Source organism: Neopelma chrysocephalum, unplaced genomic scaffold (assembly GCF_003984885.1).
Source record: "Neopelma chrysocephalum unplaced genomic scaffold, ASM398488v2 Primary Assembly neopelma1_88, whole genome shotgun sequence".
Lineage (NCBI taxonomy): Eukaryota > Metazoa > Chordata > Aves > Passeriformes > Pipridae > Neopelma > Neopelma chrysocephalum.
Genome location: NW_020897750.1, coordinates 2,571,562 through 2,585,344, shown reverse-complemented (window position 1 = coordinate 2,585,344; position 13,783 = coordinate 2,571,562). Strand labels below are relative to the sequence as shown.

The 13,783-nt window shown below is 35.5% G+C and overlaps 1 protein-coding gene across 5 annotated transcripts in view; it reads right to left on the bottom strand.

Annotated features, from left to right (window-relative positions):
- The window catches only part of TTC29 (tetratricopeptide repeat domain 29), a 381,566-nt gene that overhangs the window by 76,134 nt on the left and 291,649 nt on the right, over window positions 1-13,783 (bottom strand). For all 5 annotated transcript variants that reach the window (XM_027692737.1, XM_027692736.1, XM_027692739.1 and 2 more), the window contains one exon: window positions 818-1,030. In XM_027692737.1, coding sequence (XP_027548538.1) covers window positions 818-1,030 — 213 coding nt within the window. The remainder of the gene's footprint in view (window positions 1-817; window positions 1,031-13,783) is intronic.

Sequence of the window (13,783 nt, the reverse complement as noted above, 5' to 3'; positions counted from 1 at the left end):
TGGCTCAGGGAACTGGAACCATTGAGACCACAGGAGAGAAGGCTCAGGGGCGATCTTATCAGTACCTCTTTGGCATAAGGAAAGCAGAGGAAACCAGACTCTTCTCTGTGGTGCTCAGCGACAGGACAAGAAAAAGGCACAAAATGGAATTCTATCCGAACTCAACAAAACACTTTGTAATTGTGAGGGTGTTTGAACAGCAGAAAGTGTTTCCCAGAGTGGTTATGGAGGTTCCACCTGTGGAAATACTAAAATCTTGACTCAATCTAGTCCTGGGCAGACTGCTCTAGCCAACCTGATGATTTCCAGAGGTCTGTCTTCCTACCTCCGCTATTCTCTGATTCTCTAATTTGTTACTTTAGGTTTCAGAGTATTTATGTATATTAAGATATTCAGAAGAAGAAAACTGGTTTTTTTGCAAGTACTAAATAACTATGTAGAGAGAAAAGGTCATTTTCTGGCAGATAATATCACTCAAAAATTGCCAAATCAACAGTGACTAGCCAATCAAAATCAGTGACCTAAGCTTCCATCAGTGACCTCACTTTCTGATTATGGGTTCACAGTTTTACATTATTATTCCCACAAGATTGTCAGGTTTGTTTAGAGATAAAGCTTTGAGGAATCTAAAAGTTTCTTTGCTGTCAGCAGGAAGGCATTTCTGCCTTAGTGAGATCTGCAAGTGTATTGATAGCATTTGTCTTTGAATTTCATAGGAAATAATCACCCAAACACTTCACAATTTCTACTTTACTCTTGGGAACATCATGACATTCACAGAGAATAAAGGGATGGGAAAGCATTATTTTCCACCTACCTTCTTTTGCCATCTTTAAAGCTTTTATTAGTGTTTTGATGGCCTCTTGGTGTTCTTTATTTTCTAGCATTTTGTCTGCTAGTAATGTATAAATTCTCCAGAGATGCTCACATGCCAGTAAATTGTAAGTATGGCCTGTCTCATCCGTCCATGATGATCCCTCTGTTAGCTGATAAAATGCTTCATAATGCTCAGCAGCTTCCATGACATGACCTGAAAAATGTCATTCATAATTAAGATCAGTTCAATCAACAAAAAATTTTAAAAGTCAGTAGATTATAATAATTTTATTATTAGAAAGTAAGTTGCAGCCAAACATTTCACAGATTTTTCAAGAATCTTCAATACGTAACTCACAGATCACTGGAAAAAATTGTCAAATCTCACAGCGGCCAGTAATGCTATAATTACAGTTTATCACATTTTAAATGATCTTTCCTTTGTAGATTCACAATGTTAAGGGGGTGTGATCCCAAGAAGGCAAAGTCAGAATTTTCTAGAAAGTAAATTTATTCTATATTCATGAATAAAGCCTTTGTTGTTCTCATATATTAAAATTACATCTATGCATAAATAATCACAATTGAAACCATTCCTTACGTTTCTTTTTCCATAATGAAAACCTGTGCTGAAAGATTTGAAATGTGGAGGATAAAAGTACCAAAACTGTGGGGGAAAAAATAATAATCTTTATTCAAATAAATTAATTGATGAAAAAAGAATTATTATGCAAAGTAATTTATTCAACAATTATTACCAGGCCAGCTCTGGTGAGTTTATCTAGTAGATTTACTGCAAGAGCATTAACCATTGATAAATTAATTATTGAGCCTGAAGTAATATACTTCAAGGTCTTCAATAAGTTACTCAAATATCTTTAAGGCAAAGAAAAGTTTGACGATAGAGTTCATTCATTTTAACATGCAAGTAGTTTTCCTTCCACCTTCATTTAGATTTATCTCTGTGCATACAATTCAGTCGAGGAGCTTTCTATGTTTTCTGGACAATGGACATTCAAAGCCCTTGGAAAGAACAGAAAAGCTTTTCCTCATACATAATGGGTACAGAAAAACTGCTGTGAAGCAGGTGAGACCATTTACATTGAAAATAATTAAAAAAAACCCCATTCTGGTCACAGTACCTTGGTTAACAGAGAATATTCTATAGCACGGAGAACTGGTGAATGTGACCCTGCCTTCATGAGTTTGTGTGTGTGTGATGGAGGAATCTTGTCCCATAGATCATTAATACTATCAAATGCTATTTCTATTAAAAGCTGAAACAAACTATAAACTAAACTCATTTAGTTTGTAGCTTACACCTCTTCTGAAACATGATTCATAAGGAACTATTACTGTTTTGCAGGGTTTTTTTTACAGTGCAGCATTCAAACTGCAAAAAGAACCAGGAAGGAGAAAAGTTGTAGGAAAAAAAGGGAGAAAAGCATGGAGAAGGATCTTCTTTAAGTATTCCTAGAGAAAATGAAGCTAGTTCCCCAGGCCTCTAGCCAACCTAGAGGCAGCAGAACAGCTATGACAGATTTCTCTTATTAACTCAATTTAGATTTGTCTTTTGCATATGTTACCCCTTTATAACCATGCTTTCAACTCTGCAATATAAAGCATAACTCATCTTTATTAGAATTAAATTTATTTTCATATTAAGCTTCTCTGGTGATTAAAATGAGTTCAACTAAAACTGACAAGCAGAAGAAACTTCTCTTTCAACGAGGCAACGAATCAAATGAGTTTCACAGACAAATTATTTTAAGGCTGTACGACCCGTGATTCATGTAAGAGTCCCAGAGGACACAACAAGTGCTGAAGAGTGAAGTGCCAGGTGAAAGGGCACCCAGCAGGCTTTATTCAGTTCTACTCTAGCTAGGGACAGGTATGGGACAGGTGGTCCCTAAACCACTGGGAAAATAGGAGAAGATCTATACATTCTTTCCAAAATATCACATACTTGACATCGGACTGAACAAACAGAAATGCGAAGGGAAATTATCACAACCAGTAGAAGTGGTTTAGGGACTCACTGACAGTACGTGTAACAGGAAATAGAGATATAGACTTGCTAAAGCCAGATGAAAACTCCTGTCCATTCTTCAGAGGCTTCCAGTTGAATTTGAGTTTCTGCCTGTCCAGTCCAGCTAACTCCTTAGGGAACCATCAACTCGGAATTCCGCTTATCTAAGTTGGTAAATGCAGATTTAAGATACTGATTGAAGAAGTTGGTTTTGGCTTTGTGAAAAATGATGGAAAGTTGAGTTGAAATTTAACATTAGTAGCTAGATCTAGCACTTTGTATAGTCACACTTGTAGTCACTTGTATAGTCACAAGCACATACACACTCCTACTTGAAATTCTTCCCGAAGTTCAATAATGAATTGATTGTTCTTTTGGAAGGATATTGTCCTACATGTCAGTGATCTGGATCCACTAGATGTGTATGGATTCTTTAGAATAATAGAATTTGATTCATGTGTTACTCACAAACTTTTAGTATGAATGGGAGGCAGCAAACAAATGAGTGATATCACCTGGATGTCTAATTTGAAGCTGAACAAAGTATCTGAGTTTCTCCTAAAACTCTGTAATATAATCTCTTAATGGGACACATCATTTAGGTAAATAATACCTGCAACCTTAAGAACTATTGTTTAGATTGTTAGAACTATCAGGTATGGTAGATCTTTCCTATGCTTTCTCACTCACAGTATCCCCTGAGAAAGTCCCTGTCAGACTGAAAAAAAAAAAAAAAATCGAACTCACACATTCCATGTACTCCATAGTTCTCAAGAGTTGACCAAACCATAAGAACTGTGACCTGACATTCTTTTTACCAGGTCTCAGTGAAACCTCTATGGAAACAATTCATCTACATCAAGCTTCAAAATACAAAAAGCAATATAACCTTTTCGGTAATAGTCAAATGGACCCATACTACATTTGGCTTCACTGAATTACCATGATTATGAAGTAAAAAGTAAAACAATCTGCTCGCAGAAATACCAAAAACAAAATGCTGAGCCAAAAGCCAAAACACTTGCTAGTTCCCTAAACAAGGAAGAGATGGAATTACTGACCTGAAAGCCCTTATGTGGCTACAAATTTGCTTACTGAAGACTCTTTTAAATAAAACTTCTCAAATTCATGGACAGTAAAACATTTTAGAATTTGGAATTCCATGAAAATAATCTGAAATCCCTTGTTGCCATTGGCAAATGACATATCAGCCTATTTCTTTAATCCGTAGTGTTTATGTGGAACTCAAATGTTGTGGGAAAACTATCTTTTCAAGGGGACAGCACATTTATTCCCTGTCATGAGTCAGTTCAGCTGGAATTGATCTGGTCTGTGCAATCCACTTTTTAAACACTGAACTACTGCAACTGCTGGCACACATGCAGACATATGTAGATGCTGCCTGAAAATCTTGAAAAACATTACAAGAAAGTAATAAGCCAATTGCAGAACATTTCTGAGAGTAAGAGCATTTTTATCTCACTTGAACAGTGACAAGGCAGAGTGTTAAATGACTTTTATTATCAACTGAAAAAAAAAAGGAGAAAAAAAGCAAAATGAGAGGAAAAACAATGGAGTAGGAAAAATCACTTGGAACACTTTGCAGAAATGTATTTTTTTATCTCTAGGAATTCAAAGAGAAAATCCAGAAGGTGTTTCTAGGAAGTCTATATTTGAAAAATCTATTTGCAAAATGTTACACCAAGCAGTAAAGCTATTTAAAGTTGACAACATTAATAGCAATTGTATGTTTCTTCTCATAGTGCCATGCAGAATTTTGCTGTGTGGATACTAAATGGAATTTGAGAATCTCTGATATATCTCTTCCTTTCTTATAAAAGGAATCAAAAACCAGAAAGGTAACTCTTACAACATATGTACTACCACTACTAAAATTGTACAGTTTAATATAACTCAGGGCGTAACAAAAGAAACCCTGTCAGCAATAGTTAATCTTAAATATGGGAGGCCAACATTGTCACAATATAATTTTGGGAGCAAAAAAATGGTTTTAAACAATTATATGAATATAAGACATTACTCAGCTCCAACAGTCTCAAATTTTAGAAATTCCTTGTATTTTCATAGAAACTACATGTATGTATGCACTAAGATTTGTGCTACAGTTTTCACTGAGTTGCTTCGAAGTAAAAAAATAAATCTATTCATTCAAGCAAAATAATTCTATGTAATTTTGTAAATACTGAAGAGAAACGTTTTTATATTCTCTAAAACTTCCTTTATAATTCCCCTTCCTAAAACCCAATCCAAAAGTACACATTTGTTATATCAAAATAGATATCAAACCAAAAGGGGTATATATGGAGACTACTATTTTGCCTTTTTTTTTTTTTAAGTAGAAAGATTGACTAGATATTAACACAAATGGGTTTAAATGTGAAGCTGCCATAAAAGCAGGCACATAAATGTAATTCTCCCAGCCGCTATTTTGATGCACATTTTTGATTCCATGAATATTTTATGAAATGGCCCAAACTAAAGCCATATAACATTCCTGCATTACTGATGCTTGCGCCCGTAAGCTACAAACATTAGAGGCATGATTGAGTGCATTAAAATGAACTCATTCAGCAGTGCATTGATTACTTGAAGGAGAAAAAAAAAAAAGTTACTCCCACTTAAGAAAACAGCACACAAATCTGAAGTTTTCAATACTGAAATTAAAGATGCTAATTTGAATAATATGATATTTAATAAATAAAGGCAGTGCAAAACTATCTAGAATTCTCTACGTACGGTCCTAACTTTAATTAGGTGAGATGTTAATTAGGTCCACAGATTGCTTCCAGTAGCGCACAGGTAATTTAAAATGTCACAATCTGCAAAATGCAGTGACTGACCTGCTCTAGCTCCATGCCTCAGCAATACTGAGAGCACCTAATGATTTCCTTTGCTATCAGCTCATATATTTACCAATGAAAACACTGCTACAGAAACAATTGCCCAAGAAAAGTGACAGGCCTGTTAGGTACACTGCATCAGCAGCACTACTATAAGCAGAAAGCACATTTAATTCTAAATTGGAAACAGTTGTTCAGGACTTCAGAAAATATTCCACTGTAGCTTAAAACAACAACCTAAAGGGACAATAAAGCTTTGAGCACATTATAGTATGTTTTAATCTAGAACTAGAACATCTTTTGCTGTCGGTTATTTCACTGTACAACGTGAACATAAAATGTGGTTGAAGTAGCAGTTAATAGTAACAAAACACCAAAAAGGTTATTATCATTTGAAAAGATGTGGGCTTACATTTCAGTCTAACTGCTTAGACTACTTGTGTTAATCTCAGTTCCTATGTTCAATTATGACAATTATGGTAGCACTATTCATGCTCAAATAGTTAAGAATCTGTCACAGTTTCCAGTGTGAGCCACTATCTATGGAGGTTGTTATAAGTCTACAACAAACGTGTATTCACAGGAATCATAAAGCAAGGCTCTCGTTCAGTAAATAGTTGAACCACCTTGGACTACTGAGGTAAAATGAACTGCACAGAAGTCACTGGAGCAGCTCTCAGATGCAATAACCTGACTGTATGTGCCAGCTGAAAAGCAACAAAAAAAATTGTGGAAGGGATTTAAGATAAAATTTGTGGTTCCATTACTTTACAAGATCCCTCTAGAACACAACCAATCATCAGACAATAATCAAAGTGAGTATTAAGATAATGGATAAAAATTTATATGAATTTAATTTACAGGAGCTGATAATATTTTTTTCAGAAAGGTTCTACAGGAAGTTTTAGCAAAATGACACAGGCAGTTCATAAGAATATTGTAATGACCATGCTGGCTCTTCTTGGGGTATTCTGACCATTTCCCCAGTTTGACAATAAAACAGTAGATCTCACCTAGAGTCTAAGCTGCCTAAGGCCAAGTGAGAGCATGCCTGAGAAGCAGAAGCCTTGAGGACACAAAGGAGAAAGAAAGAGATAAAAGGAAAGTTGAACATTATACAACCTGAGATATGGCATTGGTGGACTGAGACTGCAGTGCAAAAAGACAGTATTTTATCTTCCATTGTCTGGGTCAAGAACTACTGGGCTAATCCTCAGTATTGCAATTTAGAGGATGATACATTATTTCTGCTCACATTACTTAAATAAGTATGTATTGCTTGAAACGAAAAAATTAACTACAGTAATGCAATAAGCATGAGAGCATTTAAATTCTTGTCCTCTGATGACCTAAATTACTTTCCTTAAAGCTCCAGTACTCAAAATATACCTATACAAACCTAGAGGGCAGTGTAGACTGTAGCACCCACAGCAGGACACTCCACAGTATGCTATAACACTCCATCAACACACTATAATATTAAATGTGTTCTAAAAAGGTGTTGCTTAAAGGGCTCTCTAACAGACACCTCAGAACTTGGGGGTAATGCTGCTTTCTCTGGTTGTTTGCCTGCCTGCTCTCTAACCCCTTCCCCTTCTGCTGCCAGCACTACTGAACTGCAAAGAAGGAAGGTTTTCCCACAGGCAGCTGAAATGACAGCTGCTTAGGGGATAGTGTACTGTGGACCAGCAAGACAAAAAAAAAAAAATTGACAATTGAACAGGTCCCATATGAAAATTCCACTTACTTATCCATCTTACATTCATATTCAAATGAACCAACACACAAAATTCTGCTTTACAATTAAAATTCCTTTGTCTTTTTAGGTTAACATATTTGTCAGATGCCTTCTTCTGATTTGATTATATATAAATAAACACTTTTTGATATATATAAATTTTAATCTAGAGGACAAGATTGCAAACGATGTTGAACATCAGCTGAATGACAACACACCCATTTTAGAGAGAATGGAATCCTTACTTCATGATAACATTCAAGCCTTCTTTCATGTTCACAAAGCATCAAAGTGTTTTCAATATGCAAAGGCTACCTAAGATACAAAATGTATTCAGGAAGCTCACACTGTAAGGCTCCAGGCTCTGGATAAGAGCAGGCCCACACTCAGTGGGACGCTCACATTTCAGGTTTCACAAATATTTCAATGTCTGTAGGTGGATATCTAAATGCAGAGAGGGAAGGGAGTTGAGAACTCAATGATGAATGGCACATACTTTGCAGTTCTGTTTTTCAGGGCTTGAGAGTTTTTTAAGTTCAACAGAACTAAATGAAAACAAGTTATATTAGTATTTAATCTCAATGATTAATATGATCATTATCTTTTAAACACAGTGTCACTGAAGCAGATTAGTTTCACTAAATTATTTTTTTTTGCTAACTCATGTCAAATACTTGCCTCAGCTTAAATTTTTTTTATTTGCAGTAATTACATTTTATTCAGATTCTACCTAATTTCCCTTACTTTTCATAGCTTCCAATAACAAATTTAATATCAGATGCAACGCTCCAGCACTGGAGCTGTTCTATTGTGCAGATGATTTTCTTCAGAAGCATCTTTGACTAGCAGGCTGGACTAATGACCTGCTAAGGTCCCAACCAACCTAAATGATCCTCTGAAGAGTAAGGTATATTTTTATTAACAGCTTTATATTTGTTTTACCTGTGACTTCTAGAGATTATTGGTAATGGCTGAGCACATGCAACCCCATCAGCTCTCAGTGACATTGGGAAGGCACCTCTGGAAACAGAAAACCTCCTTTATCAATTACTAAAAGGAAACATTGCCTCCAGGAAAGTTTATGATGACAACTGCTGGTCCAGCTACAGTAGTCCAAAACCTTGCAAAGCTTTGAAGCCAAGAAAAAAAAAAAGTCTGTTAGTGAGCGGGCAGCTTCATCTCAGTACTAGTCATTAACCAGTAAATAATTAAAATACCCTGGAAAAGACAGGTAAAATACAAGCAGCAATGTCAGTAATAGACATGAAAGAGAAGAGAAGGGAAAAAGAATTTAAAAAAGCAAAGAAATAATTCATTTGAAGTTTTAATAAAGTTTCATTTGCAGTCTTGTTTAAAGATATATCAGACTTTAGGGATGTAACCTAATTACATTTTTATTCTAAGTTCTATTCAAAGATCTTGGACTTTGAATCTTTAACACAGATCAAACATAGTATAATTTACTCATGGCTATCAATACTTTAAAAAGATCTCTTCATTAAATGTCACAGTCTTATGAACATGCACATGAAGCCAACAGAGCAACATTTGATACCAAAAACATTTAGAAAATGATTCTTACAGAAGTGTCTATATAAACAATTCAATTGAGTGCTATACACTGTATTCAAGCATACACAATGTTTTTTCTAAAATGTTTCTGATACAACACCTCTCCTAGTTCAATGTAAAGAGCAATACTTTTTTAGTAATTTGGACTTAGTTGAAAATGAACTTTACAATCACGAAATACTTGAGAACAGAAACTAATTTAAGATCTTATTCATATGTGAAAATTTTAATGAAAATGCAAATGACAGTTTAGTCTATATCAGAACTGAAAGGCACTCTATTTGAAGAACTAGGCTAGGAAAGTGGCAGTGACAGCGAAAGGATTAAGGAAACTTGCTTTTTCCATAGTGTAAAGAACATTATTACTTCCCTGTGCTTAATAATAAACCTTGATTTAAATCAACTGAAGGAAAAGCATGAAGAAAGTATTTCATTTTCACAGGATTTATTTTCCAGAAGTGAAAATAAGAATGCTACAGAATTCTCTTATTCAAAACATCTTCATTGCCTACCAATACTTTTTAAAAAATAAGAATAAAAGTAATTATGTGAAGAATATTTTTATGAACTCAACAGGCAGACTTTCTTAAGACTATACTAATTTGAGGTGAAAACATTCCTCATTTCCATAACATCAATTCAAGACAGTACCTGCTAGTTCAATAACAGTAACAACCCTGTTATTTACTGGGGAACCACCTTCTGCACTTGCAGGTGGATGAGTTCAATTATTTCATAAACCTTTTAAATCTGTCCTCTCCAAGAATCTATTAGGATTTATAGCTGCTTCTGACTGCTACTGGCTGACAGAGAAAAGCATTGTATCCAAAGACTTTATCTCCTTGCAAATTACTGCTTAAACTTTTTAAATTATGCTCTACAATCAAGTTTTTCACAATTAACTTATGTATTCCATTCCTAAGCAAGGAGAAAACAATATAACCACTTTGTGATACAGTGTAAGTGCAGAACAACAAAGGAGAATTAGCTTCAGTTGATATGATGAAAATCTATCCACTAAAACACTGGAAGTGTTTTAAATGGTCCAACTGGGCATGCAGAATTCCATTTCCCATTAAGTAAAGGCTTTTTTCTGTCTCTAAAGTTCCCTGATGTGAGACTCTTTTTAATTATATGTCTCTACATGAACCTAGCAACAGGTTTATGTAGTAAGAGGTATGGGATTTGGAAACGTGAATATGTTTGCAGGTCTGAGCTATTCCTACACATCTTTTTCTGAAAGCTGTTTGGAATAAATAATCACAACTAGGAATAAATCTTAGAAGTCAGTAGTCTGGGATATGCAATGTGGGGCGAGGAGGGGGGAATATGATGATAAATCAATGGTATTTGCTTACTTCTGAATGTAGTCTGTAATATAAATATATATGTTCTCTCCAAACAATGAACAGTACAAAAAGACACTTTTAGGTTAGTCTCCACAGGGAACAAGCCTGTGTGATCATGCTGTCCTCTAACGAGTTCTGGAGTGAACTTAAACCAAATGCAGTAAGAAGTCAGTAGGACAGTAAGTTTCCACCACTTTAGGGAAAGTTAGTAGCTTGATGATAGACATTGATCTAAATTCCAAACAGACAGAAAGACAGGCTGAACTCTGCTGTAGGCATTGTAGAGGGCAGAATGCTGCCTGGTCAGCCAGCAACCGAGTGCTGGCCAGTCAGCAGCATGTTCTCATCTACCCTTTAGTTTATCCCAGCACACACTGAACCTTACAAGTGCTATAGAAGCATACAGGAAATGTTATTGTATAAATGCACAACAAAACTGTGGTTCCTGCCTGAAAGGATATTTAGTCTCTAAATATCTAGAACTGCAACTCTCCCTTAGGCCACTGCCATGTTTTGAGTAGCACTCAAGTTTCCTATGAAAAAATAATTACATAGGAATTTATATCTTTAAATCTCTTTCCTCCATTTGCTCCACACTATGACAAATGCCATTATAAAAAACAATTATGAGGTTCATGTTTTATCAAAAATCACAAACTTAAGCAGGTATCATTTTAAACCAAAAGAAGTTGCTCACAAAAACGAATCTCCAACGCAGACACAAGAATAGACAAAACCAGAAAGGCCTTGGTAGCTTTTAGCTGATAATTTGAGTTGCTTTTCTTCCTGAACAAAGAGATGGGATCCCTTTTAGGTTGCCTTCTACCAGTGTCAGACCTGGGTTTGTGAATGGAGACCTCTAAACACTGGTTATACACCTTATGGTGGAAACATGACACTGCTAAAATAGGCAGGTTAGATAGTTCAAATGCAGCAATATTGTTTATCAGTAACAGTTCTGCACTCCACAGGTAGTAAGAAAGAAATTAATCTCTCTTTACAAATGTTATTCCTCTGGTTTGTTTTATTTATCAGCTGTCTGCAATATTGCAATCAGATTATAAAGTAGAACATTTCTGTATTATACAGCATAATGAGGATTTTCTACTTAAGTGGGCTTGGCAGACTTGCAGCACAGATATAAAGTTATATTAATTTAGAAGGCGCACAGCCATCTCACCAATGAATTTTATTCTGGCTATACTTAGGAATCTCCTAGTAGCAAAAGAAATTACATTTTTATGCAATTAAAATAAACTTGTAAAATGTACACACACAAAAGCATATGAAATTTCATAAGCAATTTTAACTTTTGCCTTTTTAAACCTTTTTAGTACTTCATTTTGCAATATTAACATTCTCTTTTTTATATCTGAATATAAATTATTTCTGCCTGAAGGCAAACCAATTGGGGAAATTCTGCTTAAACGTGCATATTTCCTCTGCATAGATCCTCATGAATGTATGCTGAGTTTCTCTCAATTATTTATACATTACAGTTTTCAATTAAAAACCACTTGCCATAAACAATTCAAAATGCAAAATCAACAATTTCTTAGTAAGAATAAAAATAATGTCTTGTCTAACAACAAGAAAATAAAAAGTTTAGACTTTTTATGTTCCAAACCAAAAAGATATTCTGAACTGTCTTCAAGTTGCTGTTCACCAAATATGTCTGTTAATTAATACTTAAGCTTCAGAAGCTTGAAGTGATCCTGTGCAACCTGTTTTAGGTACACCTGCTTTAGCAGGAGGGTTGGACTGGATGATTTTCAGAGGTCCCTTCCAATCCAATCATTCTGTGAAATGCCCATTAAACACAATCGGAATCTTTCCACCAACTTCTGCAATGCCTTGATTAAAAATATTAATTTCAACAGTATGGCAAAGTGATTGGTAGAATTCTACACCTTGGTCTTAATCCACACTGTAGAAGTCTGTAAGAATCCTGTGGTTTGTTTTTTTTTCCATAACAAATTATTGAAGTCCCTTGTTATGACCAGGCTTTTCAACCAGAAAAGTTTATATCAAATTTCAACATGTGAAATAGACCATATTTTATCCGTGATTAAAGATAAAACAATTATAACTTTCTCATAAATCAGGCCCAATTTATTAATAAGTTTGGGGTGGGTGCAGAAGGACCAAAAGCGACCAGCTTTGGCATAACACTGGTCTGTTTGAAGACCAGTGGGAGCTTAACACTGCTTATAATTAAGGCAGAGCGGGATTAGGACTGAACACTTAAAATTGAACACTTAAAAATGCTTCATTAATTTGCAGAATATGGCAGATTTTTGAAATGTCTAAGCTTATTTTAGAAAGGAGTAAAAGAATTCTTTATCAGGGTCTCCTAAGACTTGAAATCTAAAAACCACACAAAAATGGACAAAATTGGGTTTATGGAATAGCTGCATGTTACAGGAATCAGCACTGAGATATCTAACACTGCTATTTGCTTCACATTTGGTCCCCTTCTCTCACTACTTCTGCCTGCCTTCAATCTTCTCAGTCGTTAAAAATTTCAGATGAAGTATTACCCCAGTTTTGTTAATCCTTATGTGCTGGCAGAATATAAGTCTGATGACTAATTCAAAGTCACCACTGCATTGAGACTAACAGCATAATTTTCACAGCTCTCATACCAGGGGAGATGCAGTTTCTGGCATGGCACTGATATACTTTTGTAATTCATTGTGAAAGTTTTATTCATTGGACCCTACTGTGATACTTACATGCCTTCTCAAACTAGTTATTTTAATGTATCCAGAAATGTTTCCAGGCACTGCAACCAACAGATTCCCTAGTAAACTCTCTTATCCTTCAAAACAGTGTGGCTGCTTGCAAATTGCCTGTTAGCAGTAGTCCCTGCAACGCTCCTAATTACCAAACTGTGCTCAAAAACAACTGCAGGGCAGGAAGTCCAAGTTAGCACAAGCCAAAAGCACGTGCATGACTATTAACACCATTTCAGCACTAGCATGTTCCAGTGTTCCTAGACATACCGGTGCACTGCTTCATTTACTCATGCAAAAAAGCAACCACAGCCTGTGAACATCCACCTTTGCTGCCAATGTCTGAAAGGTGAGCACAGAGATCCTAACATCATTTGAGGGCGAGAGGATATGTATTTATAAGACTATAGTGATGATGTTCTTGTTCCTCCCTCCAGAGACCTCGATGTCACTCTTCCTGCTCCACTGTCCCACTGACAACGCGCCACTAAACTATCTTTTTGTAAGGGTGCAAATTAAGGAAAGAACAGTCATGCATCTGTATTAGAAAAAACACCATCAGATGTTTTAATCAGTCACCTTTAAGCTTCTCTCACAAATGCAGAATTGCTTGACATTAAGATCAAAATGTTGGCGTCTAGAGTACTGGCTGTATTTGCATGTGTGTGTACATATATATGCAT